The 22153-nt window shown below is 38.2% G+C and overlaps 3 protein-coding genes across 3 annotated transcripts in view; all 3 read left to right on the forward strand.

The window, feature by feature from the left end:
• The first annotated feature begins 3295 nt into the window (after positions 1 to 3295).
• Positions 3296 to 7438, forward strand: ptcd2 (pentatricopeptide repeat domain 2). The gene is made up of 10 exons (XM_014997992.2): positions 3296 to 3569; positions 4505 to 4597; positions 4677 to 4806; positions 4897 to 5014; positions 5109 to 5187; positions 5256 to 5347; positions 5903 to 6016; positions 6110 to 6184; positions 6278 to 6391; positions 6497 to 7438. Exons 1-10 carry the CDS (start codon positions 3455 to 3457, stop codon positions 6716 to 6718), a joined length of 1152 nt encoding a protein of 383 aa, XP_014853478.2. The 5' UTR covers positions 3296 to 3454; the 3' UTR covers positions 6719 to 7438.
• Positions 7439 to 8385: 947 nt separating this feature from the next.
• cacfd1 (calcium channel flower domain containing 1) lies at positions 8386 to 15389 on the forward strand. Its single transcript, XM_015011318.2, has 6 exons — positions 8386 to 8768; positions 8890 to 9051; positions 11018 to 11090; positions 12004 to 12129; positions 12286 to 12393; positions 12752 to 15389. Exons 2-6 carry the CDS (start codon positions 8943 to 8945, stop codon positions 12840 to 12842), a joined length of 507 nt encoding a protein of 168 aa, XP_014866804.1. The 5' UTR covers positions 8386 to 8768; positions 8890 to 8942; the 3' UTR covers positions 12843 to 15389.
• A 3034-nt stretch (positions 15390 to 18423) lies between these two features.
• The window catches only part of LOC106932550 (carboxyl-terminal PDZ ligand of neuronal nitric oxide synthase protein), a 53759-nt gene continuing 50029 nt past the window's right edge, over positions 18424 to 22153 (forward strand). Inside the window, exon 1 of the mRNA XM_088010846.1 lies at positions 18424 to 19076. Within this exon, the coding sequence (XP_087866972.1) occupies positions 18972 to 19076 (105 nt within the window). The 5' untranslated portion in view covers positions 18424 to 18971. The remainder of the gene's footprint in view (positions 19077 to 22153) is intronic.

Raw genomic sequence — 22153 nt, forward strand, 5'->3', positions numbered from 1 at the left:
TTTGTGTCAAGTCTCATACCACAAAAAAATTAAAACAATGGATTATTTTATCAAATGTTAATCAGGTCAGTATAAAAGAAATATGATTTTTGAACATTCTTTTGGTCATCTTTTACATGCAGTTTATTTGGAGTCCGAATCATTGTGTGACTGGTGATTCAACTGAAAACAACTTAAAATGAGGATTTTTTTCTCTAAATGTTCTCTAAAAGTTTGATTTTTCTAAAAATTTTCAGTGTAGCATTATGGTATTACAATAAGATATAAATTTTTTGTAAGCTTTTTTATGCATATACACTTTTTTTGTTTTATTTAACAATGGTGCCAGTAAGTATAGAGGGATCTGTGCTTAAGATATACAATAAAGTACAGATAGACAAAAGACAAATGAGAAAGAAAAAGAAGAAATTAAAACTGATTTGAGAAAACGTGCAAGAATATGAGTTTATTAATTTTACTGAAAAGAATGGCAAGTAATTAGGATACACATTTGATCTGATAGCTCTAACTATCCATTAACATTTCTAATATTGAAATATTTTACAGTTAATGTCAGGAGATAAAGTTTTATTTTATATCTGGTAAAAAGCACAAAATGTCTCTTCCTTCTAAATTTCCTCAGCTAACTACTGCTGACAGATGAGCTAAAAGTGTCTTCTGAGTTCAGCTTGTACTGTAGAAAATATAAATATTTAAAACCTCTATGTGCAAGTCTTCCCCTGCATTTATTTATTAATTTAACGATTAAAAAAAAAAAAAAAAGCTGTGTACTGTCTATTCGAAATGCCACTGTTGAGTATGAGTTCACATGTTACAATACATATCTTGAAACTGGCAATTATTATTATTTTTTTTTTTTATCAAGACTATCAGACCATAACAATCTCATGACAAGCCCATGGCTATTTCCTTGTTACTTTAGCTTCCTCGTGCAGCTCCAAGTGTGCATGTCAGGTTAATTGGCAGTTTTAGTTTGACCTTAAAGTAGGTTGTTTATCACGTGCATGACTCTGGTCCTGTGATAGGCAGGCAATCTGTGGAAGTTGTAGCTCACCTCTTCCCTGGTGACAGCTAAGACAGGTTCCAGCCCCCCGAGAGCTCAGAAGAAAATGAAGTAATAAAGCTTTAATAGATTTGAGATGTATTGAGCAGCTCCTGTGTGTTTTAAGCTGACAGACATTTTGATTTAGATATAAAAAGCAAAAATAATAGTTGTGCAGATAGTAATGAGAATCACTGTAATTCTATTTATTTTTGTTTTATAAGAGTTACTACACATTTCAAAAGCTAAATTACAATCTTCTGGCTTAGACATTAAGTGAACCTGTTTTCTATTTCCTCTCGTGTGCTATAATATTATAAAAAAAATGTATACAAATGAGACAACATCCCAGACTTTCTCTAGATAAAGCATTCACCAGCAGGTATTTATTATCAATGTGAATCTCAAAAACATCTGCCAACAAACTTAGATCTTCCGTTTTTCTGCAGACGGAGGCTTTGTCTTTTTCTTTCAAGGGCAATCAGCTCCAGCTGTTTTCACGCTGTTCCAAAACCGTTTCAGTGGGGACGTTTATTAGTGATGACAGGACACCCGAGGCGCTTTCCAAAACCAAAGGGAAGTGCATGTCAGGATAAATCAAAGAAGATCTAAAAATTGCAGTCCCTCAGCTCAACCTGGCTGTTTGTCTGGGAAATCAGACACTAATGTGTTACAATATCCAGATAAATGATGATATTTCTCCTTTGAATTGTTTGCCTCTAGGTACAGATGAGCAATTAGTATGGAATCATATTTATGCAGAGGGATAAACTGGGAGAGAAAGAGGCTCATGCACCTTCCAGGATGCCATAAATTATCCAAGGGACCTGTATCTTATTGGCTGAGCTATCTCAGCTGGATGGGCTGAGATCATGTTGCTACGGCAACAGTGGGGAACCTCCCAGTTCTTTCTCTCTGCATTGTTGTTTATCATAGGAGTTTATTATGGAAGCATCCACTGTAGAGAGTTCACTTTTCAAAACTTACCAGTATGCTTGCAAAATTGATAGTAATTCCACCAAAGCCTGTAACAGGACTTATAGAAAACATTTTAAAAATCAAGATATTATTCAAATAGTTTGATTTCAGCAAGCTATTTGAACATGCCCGATACATTTTAGTTTTGACACGTACATACTGGAAATACGCACTAATAAACAGCAAGAGTGTAACCTATTTTAAGGCATGGTTTCATTTTAAATGTATGGTGACGTCAAGCCGTTACAAGGAAAATACAGGAGAAACCTTTTAAGGACGCTCCTTTTCTGTTACGTAATCCTGTCAGGTCAGTGGGGGCACAAACCTAAAAAGGCAGGAAGTGCTACTTCCTGCAGCGTCCTGTAATGACGTATCAGTAGATCTACACCAGATCGACAGGATTATTTGTACCAGATTGTATTCCACCGTTTTATCTCTGAGCTCAAAATGTACAGTTAACCTTCCTATTTCATAGTTTTTAAATCATTAAGTCTATTCAAATACTTTCAGTAAAAGACATAAGCTTATTATAATACAATAATAAACTATAAAAAGTATTAAATAAAATATTGAACATGAAAAGAATCATAATTTATTGCACATCATCAAGTAATATTCTTTTACATAGATATGTACATGGCATGAACTAGCTTTTCAATTGCAATAGTATGTAATGTCATCACTATTTTAAATTAGCTCTCAAAAGTGAATATAATTGATAAGTAACAGATTCAACAGAATAACACTGAACACTGCAAGAAATAAAAAAGCAACAAGTTTTTTTTTTCTTCTTTTCTTTAGTCATTTTAATATAATATGTTTATTTTTTTAAATGTTCCTTAAATGTGAAGGGGAATGTATTCATACTGTTTTTGTACAGATTTGATTCATTTGCTGTTTTGATTTTTTCTTTTTTCTTTTCTAAAACTCTAAAATGTAAGTAATAATGTGGTTCTGCGGTTTAATAATAAAATAAACAATGAAACCATCTAAGTCTATCATTTTAAATGGCTATGTGGCTTTTGTGGATCTGGACAATTTAATTAAGAAGGGAAAGCATGGCTCTTTACGTGGTTATTATTATTATTTCATACAGATGTTCGGTGTGCACATTGTAATGCTTTTCTGAAACGACCAGAAATGGTATCACTGCGCCATCTAGAGGTGGAGTTTGAGAAGTAAATAAATTAACATTGCAGAGTGTGGCGCCATGTTGGATGATACCAAAATCTATCTGCAAAACAGAAACTGTCAAACTACTGTGGTACTACTTGTTCAAAAATACATTTAACATGAATGTAATCTCTAAATTATTTTAGGCAGTTTATGAATAATTATCAGAGCATTTCGATGTAAACTTACTTATTGGAACTCGAATACGACGCCACATACCACCCCTTCTTTTTTCATATGTAAGTTTGGTCGACTAGTGTCATGGCGCTGCTGGGGACACTAGCTGCTAAATGTTGTCGGTCGTTACTTTCTAAACCCTGCAAAGGGCTGTTCTGTGGAGCTTTACGGCCAAGCTGGGTCCAGGGCTGCATTGGAGGTAAGAGAAACAAAAGGAAAACCGACAGCGACGGTCCTGTTTCATGCTACACATGATTGTGGAAACTTACAGGACAGGGTAAAGCAAGCACCTCCGTTGTAGACCATGAAAACGCATAGCACATGTTCATTCATAGTAATCGAACCAACTAAGAAATACTAGCATTTCCAAAAAGTCTGAAAGGCTTGAGTTGCTTGTAAAAGTTCTGCACTGACTGTGGCGAATGGAGTTATTGTAAAACATGTCAGCTGTCAATTCAAAGTGGCCTGAAATTTAAAACATTCCCACAAGTAATCATCTTCTGTTTTGTCGTTTAAACATCGATGCTTGAAAAAAACAATATACATTTTACATTCGTTAATTTAATTATTGAAAGCGTTTCACCTCTGACTATGTTAAGCAGCATAGCGTTGCCAAACATCAGTCCTTTGTGGAGGCCCTTTGAACATTCTGTCACAAATACACATTTAAAGTTAACTTATTAATATTGTTCAACTCTTCCCCCATAGCAAAAGTGGAGAAAGCATAATAATTCAGTTTAATCTGTGAGCACTACAAATGATAGTTTAGAAACTTGTCAAGTATGATCAGTTATGCAGAAGAAACAACATGGGTCCCAGCACTGAACCTTGAGGAACTTTAGCATTTATAAACCTGTTTATTTAAGCAGATTTTTAACATTTTTCACCAAGTCAGTGATAACTCTTATGCAATATGTTTGCTTTTTCTTTGGTAATATTTGCTAAACAATATCATCTAATAATGCACACAATATTCCGCATCATTTATAGCAGTTGTTGATTTTTCCAACAGAAAAACAGTCAGTCTTTCTCTTGTAAATTCAGGCAGGTTTTGCAACCCTCATTTAATCTGGAAATGCTACCAACAAAAAACGCCCCACACTTAGTTTTACCTGTTCTCATTTCTATCCACAGCTAAGAGGCATTTGTTGTCGGAAGATGTTATCAAACTGCAGGATTTCCAGCAAAGAAAGCTTGCTGTGGCTCACCTCGTTACAGGATCAGATGGTGAGAAACTGTTTGATGCTGAGCCTCAGTTTTAATGTGGAAATTTGCTTAAATTAAAATTGTCAACACACCTACACAGGCAATTACATTGAGCTGTTCAGAGAGAAGATGCAAAGAAATGAGCTGATTCTGCGAGATGAACTGAAGTTGCTTCTCCACCTGTGTCAAACGCCAGACGATATGCTAGTAGCCCGAAAAGCCATCTATAGGTAAGTGCTACTCTGTCCCAGACACAAGTTAGGCTGAAAGCCTTCACTATTTCTAGAAAACTAAAAATCCCATTTGTGAAATGTGAAAAGGTATCATGCGGAGAACCGGAACCTTTTGTACGGAGACTTCAAGTTTGGCCCACTTTTCATGAGGCTTTGCTATGAGCTCGGCATGGAGGGAATGGCTGCTGCAACTTTAACTGATAAGGTAACAAGTCAAAACCCTTAATTACATTAAATTACAACACAAAATAGAAACAACTTGTACAATTAATGTTTTTTTTTCTTTCTACCTTGGACAGGATATGAAAGGTTTTTTCATTGATTCAACCACTTTTAACATCGCCATCAACATGTTGTTTGTTAAAGGCTTATATGAAAGTAAGGAATAAGTCACAGCCTACATGCATCATTAGAGGTAATATTCTAAAAAGCGTTTGTTGTTCTAGGCGCTATGGACGTTTTAAGAACAATGAAGAGCCAAGGAGTGCCATTCAACAAAGACACACTGACACTAGCCATTGCTACCTGCTATAAACTGGTAATGATTAAATTACAGTGCCTACCAAAAGTATTCACACCCCTTAAACTTTTTCACATTTTGTCTCATTAGCGCCACAATTTGTGCTCTTTGCTGGGATTTTATGGGATCAAGCAGTGCAAAAGAACTAATTTAATGTTCTACAATTGTGAAGAGGAGTGACAATACACTATCTAAAAAGTGTGGTGTGCATTTTTATTAACCCCCTTATCCTCAGTTGCCCAAAATAAAATTACATTAATATTAATAGAGTTAATTGTAGATATTACAGTTTTTCTGAGGAAACAAATAATACATGATTAGTTCATATTGACTAATTAATAATTAGTTGAATGCATGTTTCATTAATGTATTACTTTGTGTTTTTCCATGGCATTAAATCTAATAATAAATTAAATCTGCTGTTCCAGATCACAAAATGTGGAAAAGTTAATGGTGTTTTATTGCTTTTGCAAGACAAGAGTGTTTTTTTTAACCATTCTTTAGCACTTTGCCATCCCAAGTGTGTCTCTGTCTAGAGTTTGATCTTTTTGTTATTTGCTATTTGTTGCTCAGAACACAGCAGAATGCTACAGAATCTCTATGTCACTAATAGATGAAGAACAGACCAGAGGTCAGTTCATCACTCGCCATGCATATTGTTTTGCTGTAGCATTAGCACTCAGACGGGTGAGTTAAATCTGTGCTCTCTTAATGATATTGCAGAAATACGTGCAAATAGCTTGAAAAATAACCCCCTGTTCTCTTCTGTTTTTGTGTCAGAATGACCTAGAAAAGGCACACTCTATATATTCACAAATCATGAGCACTGACAGCAAGTTGTGTCAAAACTTTAAAGTAAGTATGCAGCCTATCATTGCACTGTATACATATTTATTGGGGGTTTTTGGTCAAGTATGCATATTTTATATGTGTTTTTTTATGTTGCAGGTTATGATACTTATCATGTCAGGAGATGTTTTAGGGGCTGTTTCTGTGCTGTCGGCAGCCATGTCGCCCAGTAGGTCGTTTTTTGTGAAAAAGCCAGAGTTTTCCAAGGAAGTGGTAAGTGATTACAAACGCTGTCAGATTTGTCACATGACAGGTTGTAATGCAAAAAGGTTCTAAGGCATATGGATTTATTTTTTTTTTCTATTGGCTGGTTTTCAGGTCGATTTGCTGCTTTTGAGGAGTGAAGGCAGACCATTCAAGATGAAAGTGGAGCAGGTGGTGACTCAGCTCGAACAGGCCGGTCAGGTGACCCAGGAGACCCTCGACGACATGCTGTGCCGTGTCCCGACGGGGAAGAGGAAACCGGTTATATTGGAGGTGGTGAGGAGGACCAGCCGAAGGACTCGGACGTCTCTGCAGTCCAATCTGTTGTCGGAGTGAAGCCAGAGACGAACACCTAGAATCAACTCTCACTGGGGATGAACTATAATGTGAAATTTCCGGGATGTTATTGCACCCTATTAATATGGGCTCTGTTACCAGCACAATCATGAAAACCAATGGTGTTTATCTCACGCAGATAGAAAAATGTTAAATTCAAAAAATAAGACTGAAATAATCTTTTATTTTTATTTTATTTTAAACATTGAAGAGCTTTTTCAAAATTTACCAACACAAATCTCTTCATGTTCCCATAATCTTGGGATAAAGATCATGTCTGACCTGGGAGCCAGGTCAGACATGATCTTATTGTCAACAAAAAGTAGAATAACTAATGGTTATTTGAAGCTGCTGTGTACCTCTAAGACAAGGACATTGTTTAAATCAAAACTATGATTCTTCCTGGAGTCAGATTAATAATCCGTAGATACATTGCACATCCCTGTTACCTTTGATTATCCATCTCTGAAAGAAATGTATGTTCATGTTCTGCTGACAGGTATTTGGCTGCATATCTCGTCTTGCTAAAACTTTTTCAAGAAGAAAAAGAATAACCGTATTTGTGTTATATCTGCTTCCAAGAATGCTGTGTTAAAATTGAACAGTTTGGGAGGGTTGTGTTTTGTATATCCGGTATAGATGTATGAGCGAGTGATTAAAGGTGTGCAAATATTTAATAATAAAATAGATTTGAAATGAACAAAACTAAGAAATTAAGAATTTCTTTGGTGTCATTGTATGCCGAGGATTAAACTGATAGGTTGCAAAATATTACCAGTAAGAACCTTCAGCCTGGACATGTGCCAGTAGTCTCTCACTCTTAACTGATTTAAATCATAGAGCTGATAAAAAATTTTTAAAGATTGTTTAAAACAATGTTGGCATGTGCACATACAAAAATTAGGCTTTCCACATAGAACATCAAGTTCTACTGACACTCTTTCTGGCTTTATGGAGGTCAGAGTTGTTCTAAAACCTCAGACAACCCAAGTCTACAGAGAGATACTGCATCAGAACTGCTTTTTCCCCCAGTACAACATGATGGATTTGCAAAATGTCAAATATAGAAATGTACATATTTTTAAAGGTTCTGTTTTTGAAATAAAGGCCAATAGTGCCATTAAAAATAACCTTTTTAAATGTACATGTTTCTGTATTTGACATTTTACAAATCCAAACATCCAACTCTGACCTCAGAAAGTGTGTCAGTCGAACTTGATGAAACTCAGTGAACCAACACCAACAAATGACATGGCTATCTACAATTCATGTTCCTTATGTACGTTTTACTATCATGTTTTCCTTCCACTCAACTTTCCATTGTGATGGTTGGATGGAACGCTCTTTGAGCAACTGCTCATGTTTCAACATGTCTGTGTTGACATCAGTTTTTAATGGTGTTATTTACTATTCAAGTTTTTTTGAATCCTTCATTTTGTAGTTTTTTTTTTTCAGTTTCAAGCCTACTCTTGGAAATAAACAGACCGAACAGGCCTGGAATATATCTCTCTTTTGTACTCTTTGAAATTTCAATATTACTTTTTAACGCGCTAACATTTCACTGTGATTTTCAGTACATTTCACTACTTTTGTGCTTTGAAAACATGAATGAAGCACCAAAGTAAACCTATTAAAGCTAAACATACAGATAGCTGTGTCGACTGTAAACAAAGGATGACGCATTTTAAGCCCCTCCCACCACGCACCGCTGACGCTGGCAGAGCTCCCGCAGTGAGCAACAAGACGAAGCTGCTTTTATTTAATCCAAACCCGTTAAATTGACTCTTAGCCGATGTAATAAGGTGTTTCCATTCGATATTTTAGTAATTTATAAGGCGGCTTGGGAGTTCCAGGACATATGCGTCGGTGATATCCGCTCCTAGCGGCAGCTGGTGGCGATGCTACTGCTTGTGACCATCAGCTAGCACAGGCTTAGCTGGCTCGGAGTGACGGGGACAGAGAACCGTGGGCGAAGGCAGCTGGTGACATCAGGCAGCTGACACCAGCACACAAAAGGAAAAAAATATATATACACACATATATATAAAAGGTTAGAAAGTTGGAATTGTATCTGGTTTCACCGAACTGGAGCGTAGTGGCGTATTAGGCTATTGGCAGCTGGTTTTGTTGCCTGGAGCGAACTTAACTTGGATATTATTGGGTGGTTTCAGGCTGTGAAATCTGCCCGTGGGTGTTTGAAAGCCGTAGCAGAAAAAGCCCCACAATGAGCTCCGAAGAGACAGCAGCGCCCAGCAAAGCCGCTCCGGATGATGATGGCATGACCTGGTGGTACAGATGGCTCTGCAAAATCGCTGGGGTTTTGGGAGGAATATGTAAGTAGCTGTCAGTGTCCTCTTCAAGTTTATACATTTTATATAGTTTATTTGCCACACTACTTTTTTGTTTTGTTTTGTTTTTCGGGGGAATTTATTCTTGTGCTTGTGATTGAATTATTTGTTTTGTGTATTTACTCGTGGCTGTGTCGGGACGGGATCCGTTTTGTGAGTGTGACGTTTGAGCGTGTAAATACCGCTTCATCTTTTGTCCCTGCTGCTTGTTCATTGTCCCCTCACTGCAGCGGGGCGCCGCCTGGTTTGTTTGCTTTCCCCCTCTCAACCAGCCTTAATACTCTCGAAGAGGAGTGACACAACATCAGATTTGCTGAATATTCCCTTCAGTAAAAGCACAATCCATCTCGCCGTGAGACAGATTTGGTGGTGCCTTTGCAGTTTTCCAGCAGCACTGCAGCCCTCCGTCCCCTCCCTCTTTCCTCCCCAGTGACACCAGAGTCACAGTTCCTGTATCACATTAACCACTGCATTTTCAATGGCTCCTGTATTATTAAGAGGGATGGACAGTGTGAGGGAGCAATGATCTGCTGAAGCAGTTCTTTTCAAATAAAGTGGATGGTGAAAATACAAAAGATAGGTGGCAGGTGGGCTCATTTCTTTTACCAAGTAAATTAAAAAGTCTTTAATATTAAGATGTACATAATGTTTGTTTTTAGTAGGCTGAAAATCTTCAATTACATTTAGTTCAAGTTATTTTATATTCTGCCAATTCACAACAAATGTCATCTCAAGGTAAACGTGTCCGTTTCAGATCCAGATTCAGTTAAAATCACCTAACATTTTCAAATATTTCTATTCAGATCCAGTTTCATGCAGTCCTGTATTTATATCATAATATTATATTCAGTGATATACATTTGAGCTGTTTAATTCCAGTTGACAAAACATATCAATGGCAGCATTAATGACAATTGATATGCTTTGATTTTTTTAGAAATATTTTTCAGTGCTTTATTTCTGTCATCCTGGAAGTTGCGTTTGAGTCTAAGGCATGAATAATTTTTTCAGATTTCCACCCCAAATATAGCCTCACGGAGCCATGAGGCTATCCTGGAGTACCTGATAAAACGCGTTTCTTGGTTTACTGTGACTCTTTCCTTCTAACTGTTGAATCGTAATTGACCTAAAGCCTTATCCAGAAGTTTCTCTACTATAATTTTTGCAGTGCAGTAATTGAATGTCAGAGGAGTTTGTTACGCAATCTCATTCTTCCTATTTTTCTGCTCTTATTTGCTGTATCTCACGCGCCTCTGCAAAGTGAGATTATGCCAGTTCTCACCCTCTCCCTCTAATTCCCACTCTGATCATGTTTCCGTGAGTTTTCTCACAGCTTTCCTAGAACATATGAACACGACACTCGCGTTTCACTTACCTCAGAGCCTTTTTTTTTTTTTCCAACATAATTGCTTCCAATCAGCTCAACACGTATTTGTTTCTGATGGTCTATATATGTGGGGGTTTTCAGATGTTGTTTAGAGTAACCCCTCCTGCACCCTGCTATTAAAGCTAAGAATAAGAAAAGCTTAAAAAGCTGAAGTAAAAATGTGTCATTCTAGTCATGAAGTGGTTAGTGTTACTCATAAAATTCAAATCTATTTAGACTCTGAAACAGTTGTAGTTATTATTATTATTATTTTATTTGTTATAGTTATTTTAAGTGAAAGTTGTGATGAGTCGTTCCAGGTGTGTTTGGAGTGTAAATGTGCTGATTTCCAGAGACATCCTGCTGTTTGGAGTACCTGTCATGTTTTTATTAAACACAGAAGTGGCTGACGTTCATCTCTTTCGCAGCCTCATCGTTCATTTAGCGATCCCCTCTCCTCTGAGGAGTTTACCGTACAGATCAACGTCTTGTGGTGCGCCGTAATGTTTTGTGTCTGATCCCGCGACCTGCCATCTGTTTTACCACAAAAAAACAGCCGTCTCGTTTTGTCTCCTCCGCATGCAGCCTGCGCTGTCTCGGGAGTGTGGAACTGCGTCACTGTGAACCCTTTAAACATCGCTGCTGGAGTATGGATGGTGTAAGTTTCTCAAGTTGTAAATGTTCACCTGAATGTGTTTTGTTTTGCTGAGCACAAAATAAAAAAAAATATATGTTTTTTTCTAAACATTAACCCAACCAAGCAGAGCAGGTTAAATTTTAAAATAAAGCTGTTTCATGCACATATTTACTAGCAAGCATGGCCAGCACTCCAAACTGGGGTGAAAGTTCACCTTCCAGCAGGACAACGTCAATAAACCTACAGCCAGAGATTCAGTGGAATCTTTTATCAGTGCTGGTTGATCCACTGTTTTTCATGTTTAGGTGTTTCCCTGAGGTCACACACCTGATTTAAAACGATAGCTGATTAACATGCTTCTGCAGGGGGGAGTGTAATTATTTAAACCACGTGTGCAGGAACAGCTGCACATCTATAATATGGAGGACAGTGGGGCCCTGACGACCAGGATCGAGAACCACTGCTTTAGATGAAAGTATGTTCTATGTGTTAGGGTGGCCTAGTCAAAGTCCAGACCTAAATCTAACTGGGATTCATCGTCAAAACCTACAAATTGAGAACCATAGATGGAATAGAATGTCTTTATTGTACAATCTCATGTGTATGGAGAGCCAAACCTCTAATTTCAGGGCTCACATTTAGAACAGAACATCAGATATTGAGCATTAAAGCCAAACAGGAAAGTATGTCTGTCTGAAATCACAAGAAAAGCCTTCCAACAAACACCCGAACAGAGCCACTTGTAAGTTTGTTCACGCCCTCTGTTTTGCGAGGCATATTTATGATTTATATTATGCTAAAGACATTTTTTTTTTGACAGCTTAATTGTTATTTTCTCTTCTCGTTGATTTGTTTCTCTGTGTCTGAGATTGGCGTGCTGCTCCCAATAATTCCCTGTTCTGCTGTGCTTGTGGCCCCGCCCTCTCGTCTCAAGGTTGAATGCCTTTGTGCTGTTCCTTTGTGAGGTCCCATTCTGCTGCCAGTTCATAGAGTTTGCAAATGCGATCGCAGCCCGCGCTGACAAACTCAAGCCCTGGCAGAAAGCCCTCTTCTACTGCGGGTAAGAACAAGCATCCATTGTCAAAACGGCAGACGTCTGAGAAACCTGGACTTTTAAGCATAAACACTTATGTACGAAAGTTTTGTTTTTCATCTCTTCTGCATGTTCTAAACGTTTGCCTTTTGTTTAATGTCCTTTTTGGTCACTTCTCCTCAGGATGGCCCTGTTTCCCGTGTTCCTGAGCTTCTCCATTACAACGCTGTTTGGAAACGCCATCGCCTTTGCCACAGGAGTTCTTTATGGCCTTGCATCTTTAGGCAAAAAGTGAGATGGCGTCTATAGGTTAAAAGCATGCAACACGTTACGCCTTTGTATTTAAACATGTCTTTTTTTTTATTTATTTCCCAATGACTCGCATTATAACAGGCTCTCACGTTAAAGGCAGTTCACAACATTTTAATCAGTTAACACAATGCCACTCTAATGACCTTCCCTGTTTTTGATGCAAATAGGTTTAAACTGAGTGAGTTTTGTACTAATCCATTCTAACTCTGATTCTTGTATGCTTGCTTTTTCTTTATTTTTTCCCACTTATTTTTGTTGCCACCCTTCCTTCGCATCCCGTTTCCTCTTTTTCTTCTTCTTCTTTTTCTTCTTTTTTTTTTTCCCCCTGCCATCTCAGGGGAGACGCTGTGACTTACGCCAGACTACAGCACCAGAAGCAGGGAGACGAAGAGCGGACGGCAGGGACAGTAAACGGAGCTCCGGAGTGAGGAATCTGATTCTCCTCCTCCCCTCGTCTTGTTTTGCAGTTTTTTCACTTGGACCTCTCTGTTCATCCTACCTTTTGTCATGTTCTCCTTTCCAACACTACATAGTTGTTTATTTAACTGCTTAGTTTGGTGCATTATTTTTGTTGTTGTTGTTGTTCTGAACCAATACTGTCAACAAATGTTGAATTGATTTATTTACCTCCAATCTAAAAGATGGAATTTATCACCATGCTCAACACTTTTGAGGTTATTCTTTAAATTCTTCCTTTAGATTTTAGTTGTTTTTTTTTAGCCAACATTTACTTTTACAAAAACTGTTTTTTTTTTCCTCAAAGCCTCCAAGTAAATTACACGTGAAATGATTGTAATAGAAACATAATGGAGCTCAGCTTGTTCAGGCAATGTAGAGACATGCAGTGTGGGCCGGAAGCTCACCAGCAAAAGATTTGACATTTTTATTATTTACTAATCACAGTATGACCGTTAAAAAGTGGTAAGAACTGAGTTTATGTTCTTCGGGAGGGAAAGGAAAACCAATTTACAGTGGTAGTTATCCCACCAGCTGAACAAACAAATTTGACTGTTTAATATATATTTATACATGAAACCTCCACCTGACTTGGAGCGAAAAGCCAAGCTAGCCAGGATCGTGGTCCGGAGGTTGAAATCTTCTGGTCTTGCATGATGAGGCCACAAATAACTACAGAGATGTGTGGCTGCATTTTAGGGAAAACGAAACTCTGTCACTTGAAACTACTGAGTCTTACTGGGGATGTAACATTAATAATAAAAATGGTACACATGCAGAAATGCTTCCGTTATAAAGTTTGAGTTTATCAAAAAGAAACCACAGGTCTGCCCACTACATGGGAATTAAGATGTTCGATGCTCTCTGTAGCAAAAGGACAAATTTAAAATGAAAGGGGAGTAGAGCAGTGCAATTCCATAAATCACAATGATGTTTGGATTTAGTTTATTCCTTGTTTTTGTTGTTGTGCCGGTTTTCATTTAAAACTGATGTTTTAAATTATCCAATCAAGCCAGAGACAGTTAAGGAAATGATGTTTAAAAAGCCCAAAAGGGAATAACATTTATTACCGCATCGCGACAGTCTGCTACAGAAAAATGTGAAAATGAGTGGGGAAAACATGAAAACAGGCAGGTGGGTTTCTTTTGGATAATTTGGATAAAATTTACAGTGAGAACAATAATTAGAACGTTTTTTTTGTTGTTTTTTTTAAACCTGGTGTTGTGTTGGACGAGGAACCAAGCTTATCTTCCCACCAAACATAAGTGTGGAGGATTGGCAGTGGATGTGCTTAGAAATGTCGATTCACTGTGTTTGAGAACTTCAGGAGGGTTTCCAGTGTGAGGGAAATTACTTCTTCAGTAATTCAAATCTATTTTAAAGCTTTCAATGTGTTTTTATCAGGGGTGAAAGTAAATATGGAGATCTCTGTTTATTCATAAAACCTAAAGTGTTTCCTTAACCTCTTCACTGTCTTTTTTTCACAGCTTTTGTATTTACTTACCTCTTTTGTTTTAATTTGTTTTCTTGATCAAATTAGAAATCTTGTATTCCCTTCACTTTTTGAACAGTTTTGAGTTTATGGGCTTTGATCAATTAAGTCTCAGACTCCTGAGTTTTTAACCCCATTTCAGCCAAACCTGGAGTTCATAATAGGAAGATGTATTAAGGTCTGATAACATGGCACACAAAAACCTCTGAACAGTGGCTTGTGGGCATTTATGAACAAAGGCAAAAGGGATTGAATGTATCTGGTTTGTCCAAAGATTTCCACATGGTTTATTAGTTTTGTGTTAGACTTTTGTGTCCTTTTCTTTTTTGTATCCCCAGATAAGCTGATTTAGTGTAGCTCAGCCTGTGAAGCCTATAGGGAGCTGGGATGTGTGCTCATTTGTAAAACATTTTGTAAAATTGTTTTTTTTTTTTTTTTTGTTCTTTCTCTGTTTCTTTAAAAGAATTGGGTCATTATTAACGGTTTAATGGAGGGAAGTGTTTTTCTTCAGGGACTGCATGCCACTCATTAGGCAGGGTGATGGTTTACCTTAGTCATGATAAGCGAGACGGAGATTGTACGATTTAGCTGTTTTTATTGCCTTGCCCCAGAAAAACGAATGCTGCTTGCATGTGTCTCTTACAGCCTTCGCCGTCTAAAAGTCTCTATTCTGTCAGTTTCCGATAAAGTTTTATTTAATGTACCACCAGGGACAGCTCTCAGGTATCACACAGACATAGCGCCAGCTGCACGACTTTGAAACTACCATGTCACTTTAACCAGTTGAAACACTTTAGCAATCTCCGGTGTTGGTGAATGTTTAAGGAACATCACTGATGGTTATTCTCCTGGTCCACACGCATTTGATTTATTGTCTTTATTTAGTTCGAGCAATTCGCCCGCTTGATTCATCTGTTGCCGCCGGGTGTTTAATGCCGTTTTAGCTGTAAGAGGTACGTGTACAGTCATTGTGTGTTGTGATGTGAAGTCTGATTCTGAATTTGGTGAAATAAACTTGCTACTACCAGTGCTGGATTTGCTTGTTTGTTTATTGTTTTTGTTTGTTTTGTTTTGTTTTTTGTTTGTTTTTGTTTGTTTGTTTGTGTGTGTTTCACAGAGTCTTCATGGCTTAAAATGGAATCACGCAAAACCAAATTTAGCCTCTAGCACCCTGCTAGAGAATATCATCAAAACCCAAGATATGTTCTACATTCTTGGAAGAAACTACATTTTTATTGATATTTATTTTTTTAATAATCTGCTCCACTTTAAAGAGAATCAATGTAATCAGATCACTTTTAGGTCTAGTGTTACATCAGGACCACAGCACATTACCAGAACCTCCATCCTATGCTTCTAATAGGTTGACCTGACCATAATAGTCCTCAAAAGACATTACCGTAATTGCAGTGATGTATGACCTACTGTTAGAAAAGAGCAGGGGCATCACTTCAGTGCACAATCTAATGTATCATGAAAGGACAAAGCCTGACTCTGGTAACGTGACATCTACATAAATTAGGCCTCATGACTGCAACTCATAGATTATTAAGGGTTTTCTTTCCATAAAAAAGACACTTTTGGGGTGGTAATGATGCACAATCCTTCAAGTTGTGCTTTAAGACCCATAAAATCTGCTCTGAATAAAACTCAGTCACATATTACATAACTGAGAGGTTTTAAGAAAAACATCTGAATCATCTTTCTACAATTGACAAAACAATGTTGCTCTTCAAAACAGACTCCAGATTTATCAGAGCGCTCTTCACATTGTGCTTCTGTACACTCATATGTATCGCTCTGCTATTCCTGGCAGCTGCACAGCGTCGTAATGTAGTCACAAATCAAGATAACCCAGGTCGTTATGCTCTGGTAATTTATCTCTACACCCCAGATAAAAAGCCTGATATGTAACTAATGGGAATTTAATTACGGGAATTAAAATCTTACATCTTTGTATTTTTTTCCCCCCTTCGCTGCAACTGAGAATTTCTTTAAAGTTCTAAAGTAGGTAGCACGTTTACTACAGCACAATATAATATATTTCAATATTCTTCTCTTTTCAAATTTGCAGCTAATAGATGCTTTTTAAAGTATCTCGGCTTTCAATTTGAACAAAAAACACAAAACAACACCTGTAAAAACATCTAGTGACCTGCAGGAATTAGAGGAGGAATGCTTCTGTGTTTAGTTGACCATGAAGTCCTCAGCACTAATTTATAAGACAAAGTACTCAAAACTATGACAATATATAGCCATGTTGTCTGATGGATTATTTTTGAAATTCGCTCTGACACAAATAAGTAAATGTAAAGAAACAACAATCCAGATTTATATAAAGTTTTCCAAAACTGGCCAGATTTTAAAACCACCACAATGAGCAGATCTTAATACGATTTGTCAGCAGAACACTTCTTCTGTCAGCCCAGGCCTTCAGATTGAAAGGGTTTTCAAGAACACAATCTGTAACTGTATTTTGATTTTAGTCACCTTTGAAACCAACAGAGGGCGCTGTAAGTTAATGTTGATCATAGGCGGCTGGAAGAGTAAAAGCTCTTTCTTTTGCAATCCACAGAGGGGATAATCATGTTTTGTTCATTGACGTTTCAAGATCTTTGCAGGGTGGGACACGTCAGAGTCCATCAGCAGCCGCAGCCTAACAAAAGCAGAGCAAGAATCAACTCGGGGCATTTCTACCATTTCGCAACTTTACCGTGTGAAAGGGAAGTGTCAAAAAGGTGAAATAATTTGTGACACTAGTATCAAGTGGCTATTTGGGGGCTCTTGAGCAAAAATAGCAAAAGATGAAAACAGTCTCTTTGATGTTTGCGACAATTTTGATAATTTTATCAGAAATCTGGCCTGAGGGCATGAGAATGAGGAAACGAAGAGATTTGTTTCTAGACTTATTTGAGGGAATACAGGCAAACTTCATAGGAAAAACAAAACAATAAATAAATAAGGGGCAGTAGCCCATATATATGCAAAAAATGATTCTTGTTTAAATTTTCAACTGTTTTTTCTTCTCTATTTTTTGGCAGGTACCAACTTATTGAGCTGGACGTCACGTCCTGCAACCAGCTCACTGAGCCCAGACACGAAAGAAAAGAAAACCAGTAACGGATCAATTACGGCACATATCTACAATTTGACAAACATTTTAAAACCAACAACCGGATGCACCAGGCTTTGACTAGGCCATTCTATCTGAGCTGTTTCATTTGTAGAGCCCTCTGCTTTCAGCCCACAGTAGGTTTTCTTCCCGGTATTCAGCTTCATCCATCTTCCAGTCAAGGAAGCCGTTGTCGCAGCATGATTCTGCCACCGCCGTGCTTCACTGTGGGGTTGTTGTGCTCAACAAAAGTTCAACTTTGATCAATTATTTCCCCCCATTTGCTGTGTGTCCCACATGTCTTCTGTCAAACTTCATAAGGAAGTCTTACTGCTTTTAATAACTTTCCTGTTTGCCATGTCAATAGATTCTCACCTGAGCTGTTGACCTCTAAAGCTCCTGCAGAGGTGTCATGGGCCTCTGGGTAGTTTTTCTCATTATTGCTGCTCTTTTCTGGCCTCTAACTGAGGCATTTCCCCCTCTAAACTTTGTCATTTTTAACAGATTTCTACATTTCTGAAGGTTTAAACCTCTTCAACTTTAGCCTTGTCCTGTCTGCGGTGTTACTTAGTCTGCAGGCAGTTTTTTTTGTTGTTGTTCTTTGATTTATGGGTATCAGAGTAAAGGGAGTGGATAAAGCAACACAGTTCTCATATTTTATTTGTAAAAAAAAAAATAGTTGAATATAATGTTTCCTTTACTTTGATCTATCTAAAAAAAAAAGTAATTTATATGTGTAGCTAAGGTGCATTTTGCAAGGCTCTGTAGCTCCCGGACTTACTCATTTTCTTCTCATGTCTGGAGAATTTGCCTTCCCACAGTAAAATCATCACAGTCAGACATGATTGTATCCCCCCCCTTTTCCCCCCCCCTGCCTCCTGAGGGGAGGGCTCACTTTGTTTGCTGGCTGTCCTCCCAGCTCCCGGTTGCATCATGCCTGGGAACTTCGCTCCAATGAGGGAGTCGCTTTGTGCTTTACGGAGGGAGGGAAGGAGTGGGGGAGACACTCTCTGATCGTAGGCAGAGCAGTGCTGAATCCGACCGAGTGGACGGGAATTCAAACAGGACTCCAGGGGAGCGGGACTCATTACCTGAGTAGAGAGAGAGAGAGAGAGAGAGAGAGAGGGAAAGAGGATTTCCCCTGGGACAGCACACACTCACACACACACACACACACACACACACACTGCCTGCTTTTTAAAATTTATTTATTTATTTTTGCCCTATTGGCAGGTAGAACGTGCAGGGGACACCCTGTGTGCGTGTTTGCTTTTGTTTTTGTGTGTGAGCAAAAGAGCCGCGCAGTTTTGTCCTTCCTGAGGTCGGGACGGGTTGGAGCCCCGCGCAGCGGCGATGGAACGCGTTCCCACCGGGAAGTGCCTCACGGAGCCGTGCGGGGCGCGCACACCTGGCTTGTTGTAGCGTTTTCTGGATCGATCCGCTCAGCTTCTGTTCAGTGATTTTTTTTTACTGTACAGGAGTAAAAGGGAGACCGGGATGCCCGTGAGGAACAGGTACAACCTGGTGGACGATGTGGCGGACTCTCGGCTGCCGCTGCACAACGAGGAGGCTTACCAGCACGGGATTTACTTCCAAGCCAAGGTGAAATAACCTGGTCCATTCATTATTTCTAGCCAGTCTGGCTCCCTCCAACCCGCCCTCTCCCCAACCATGTGGCGGTGGCAGGTGTATTGGACGGAGCAGCTGGGATCCATTATAAAGTTGAAACACATGGCAGCAGCTGCTCCGACATTTATTCCAGGTTGATCCCAGGAATGTTCCTCTGATTGTTTTGAGATTCCAAAGATAAAACCAACAGCTGATCTGAGTGATGGGTATATTGGCAAGATTCCCCCACTCTTTTACTTATGAATCCTACGTTGGAAGCCAACTAACAAACGGGCACCAGGGCCGAATTTAAGTTGATATGAGCCCCGGGCAAGAGTCAGAGATGGTGCCTATGCCTTGCCTATAACAATTTCTGTTATGGATGCAAATTGCAAGATACACATGGAATATTTTTTTTCATGAAAGAATCTTTACATTTATCCTTTGTTAAAAGTTTTTCTTATACTCAACTTATCTCCGACTGATAGACAGGTTGAAACTATTTTTGGTTTGGTCCTTTCTAAAGTATATTTTTATTACATTACTTCTGGAAATGTCTTCATTCATACAAAAAACGATTCATACCTAGAGGATGTGTTTAAAGTTTCTGTTATGGCTGACATGCTCAAGGTCAAAGGTTAGGTTTTTGCAAAACATCCATCAATATAAGACAGCAATATATATATATATATATATATATATATATATATATATATATATATATATATATATATATATATATAAATTCCCTTCTCACCCTCCACGGGTGGTCTCTTTCATCCTCTGAGCTCGGGTCCTCTACCAGAGGCCTGGGAGCTTGAGGGTTCTGCGCAGTATCTTGGCTGTGCCTAGAACTGCACATTTCTGGACTGAGATGTCTGATGTTGTTCCTGGGATCTGTTTGAGCCACTGCTCCAGTTTGGGGGTGACTGCCCCGAGGGCCCCTATGACCACAGGCACCACTGTGGTCTTCACCTTCCAGGCCTTCTCCAGTTCCTCTCTGAGGCCCTGGTATTTCTCCAGTTTCTCGTGCTCCTTTTTCCTGATGTTGTGGTCACTTGGTATTTTACATCCACCACAACGGCTTTCCTCTGTTCTTTATCCACCACCATATATATATATATATATATATATATATATATATATATATATATATATATATATATATATATATATATATAGAAAAGTTGAGAAGATTAAAGCAGACATGTGCTGTTGTTGTTGAACTTTGACCCGGTGCCACTCCCTTGTTTTAACAGTTTTTAATAAAGTGCTGTTTCCTGTTCAACAGTAAAGATACCTGTGTCTGAAGTCCATAACAGTAACTCTGATTGGACTGCAATTCCTAAAGATTGCCCCTTTTCACTGTCTTAATACATTATATATTTTTGCTTATTAGTTCTATAAAAAAAAGAGGACATTTATTTATTTTGTTATTTTTGACTCATATGTAATATGTTCTGTTCTTTATGTGCAAGAATAATAGAAAACTGATATTCTTAAATTCTTAGTTTTGTGTCTGGATTTGAGCAAAGGCATGTCTAGGCAAGAGCCTGCATGATTTTGGGGGAGGTCTGAATTTGTAGGTTTCTTTTTTTCCCCAATGTTAAAATATATAATGTTGTAAAAACAACTTACTTCTACATTTCTGAAGAAAACTCATAAGCCCTTGAAGTGTTGTAATTTGTTAGATTTTAAAGTAGCTAACCAAAACATAATTATTTGAAAACTATGATGTTGGAAACACAGACATACCCTACGATCACATCAGACATAACGGCTAGCTTCGAGCCCACGTCCCCTGCAGATTTTGGAACATTTTTTGTTTTCAGTGGATGAAGAAACAACAACAAAAAAAAAACTGTTTCAGAAAACAACAAGTTAAGATGTACAAGGTCTAAAAAGTAAACTTTGAAGCTTATGTACGTATGCCGAACTTTTCTGCTGTACTCCTTTACAGATTCTCAGCGACTTAAAATAAAGCGGATGAACCATAGCTTAATTTAAACGTGCGTCAGAACCATCCTCCATCTAACAGGAAGTGCATGTGATAAGCATCACTTTTTTTTTGATCAAAGAAAAACATCTTAGTCAATAAATTGACTTGAGGACTATGAATGAATAAAACTGAATGAGTGCACACAGCGATTCTCTAAATATTAAACAGCAAAACCAAAGACATATCTTTTTTTACCAAGTCAGTGGTACGGATTTTCTGCTCCTAGACCGTTTACTGCAATCAAAATAAGAGCAACATCAAAGGCGGCGTGTTCCCCAGGGCCGCTCATGAATTCAAATATATGCAAGCTGCAAAGAGCTTACTAATAAGGGAAGGCTGTGTCATCTGTGCCACACTAAACTCATCTTTGAAACAGAGCCATGTAGATTTGACACATTGCAAGAAAAATCATTGTTTTGCGGCGTCTTTCGCACATTGATCTCTTTCGAAGGCACAATCTGCCCCACATGCTGACACTCCAATGATTAGTATGTATTGTATGCAGAGAATGGTTGCTAATAGAGATGCACTGCTGACTGCAGTTTTTCCCACTGGTTCCATTTTTCAACATTTGTAAGTTGCCGTTTCAGCTGAAAGCAATACCATAAAAATGTTTATCTTACATTAAAACTTAAATACCACGTTTACTTTCTCTTGTTTTTTTGCCCAACACATTTTAGTGTGTCAGAAAAGGTCAAATTTTATAAATTTCCATAATTAAATAAGTCTCAGTACCTAGCACAATATTTGGGACTATGCATAAGTTATTTGGAGATTCTCATGATATTGTAACTTGAGCAAAAACGCTGTGGTTTCTCAGAATAAACACGGCAATTTCAAACAAACATGCACAAAATAATTTAAATGTTTTCATTTGTAGCGGTTCTTTCTTCTGCTGTAAAAAGGTTATGATATGAGGCCATTATGCTTTAGTTAAATTAATTATTACTGTTGCATGCTGCTGCTCTGCGACATACTGGCGACCTGTCCAGGGTGACCCCGCTTCTCGCCCGGAATGATATCTGGAGATAAGCATCAGCAACCCTCCCGACCCCACTGAGGGACAAGGGTG

This window comes from Poecilia mexicana, unplaced genomic scaffold, assembly GCF_051168715.1.
Source record: "Poecilia mexicana isolate PSO_F unplaced genomic scaffold, ASM5116871v1 scaffold_12, whole genome shotgun sequence".
Lineage (NCBI taxonomy): Eukaryota > Metazoa > Chordata > Actinopteri > Cyprinodontiformes > Poeciliidae > Poecilia > Poecilia mexicana.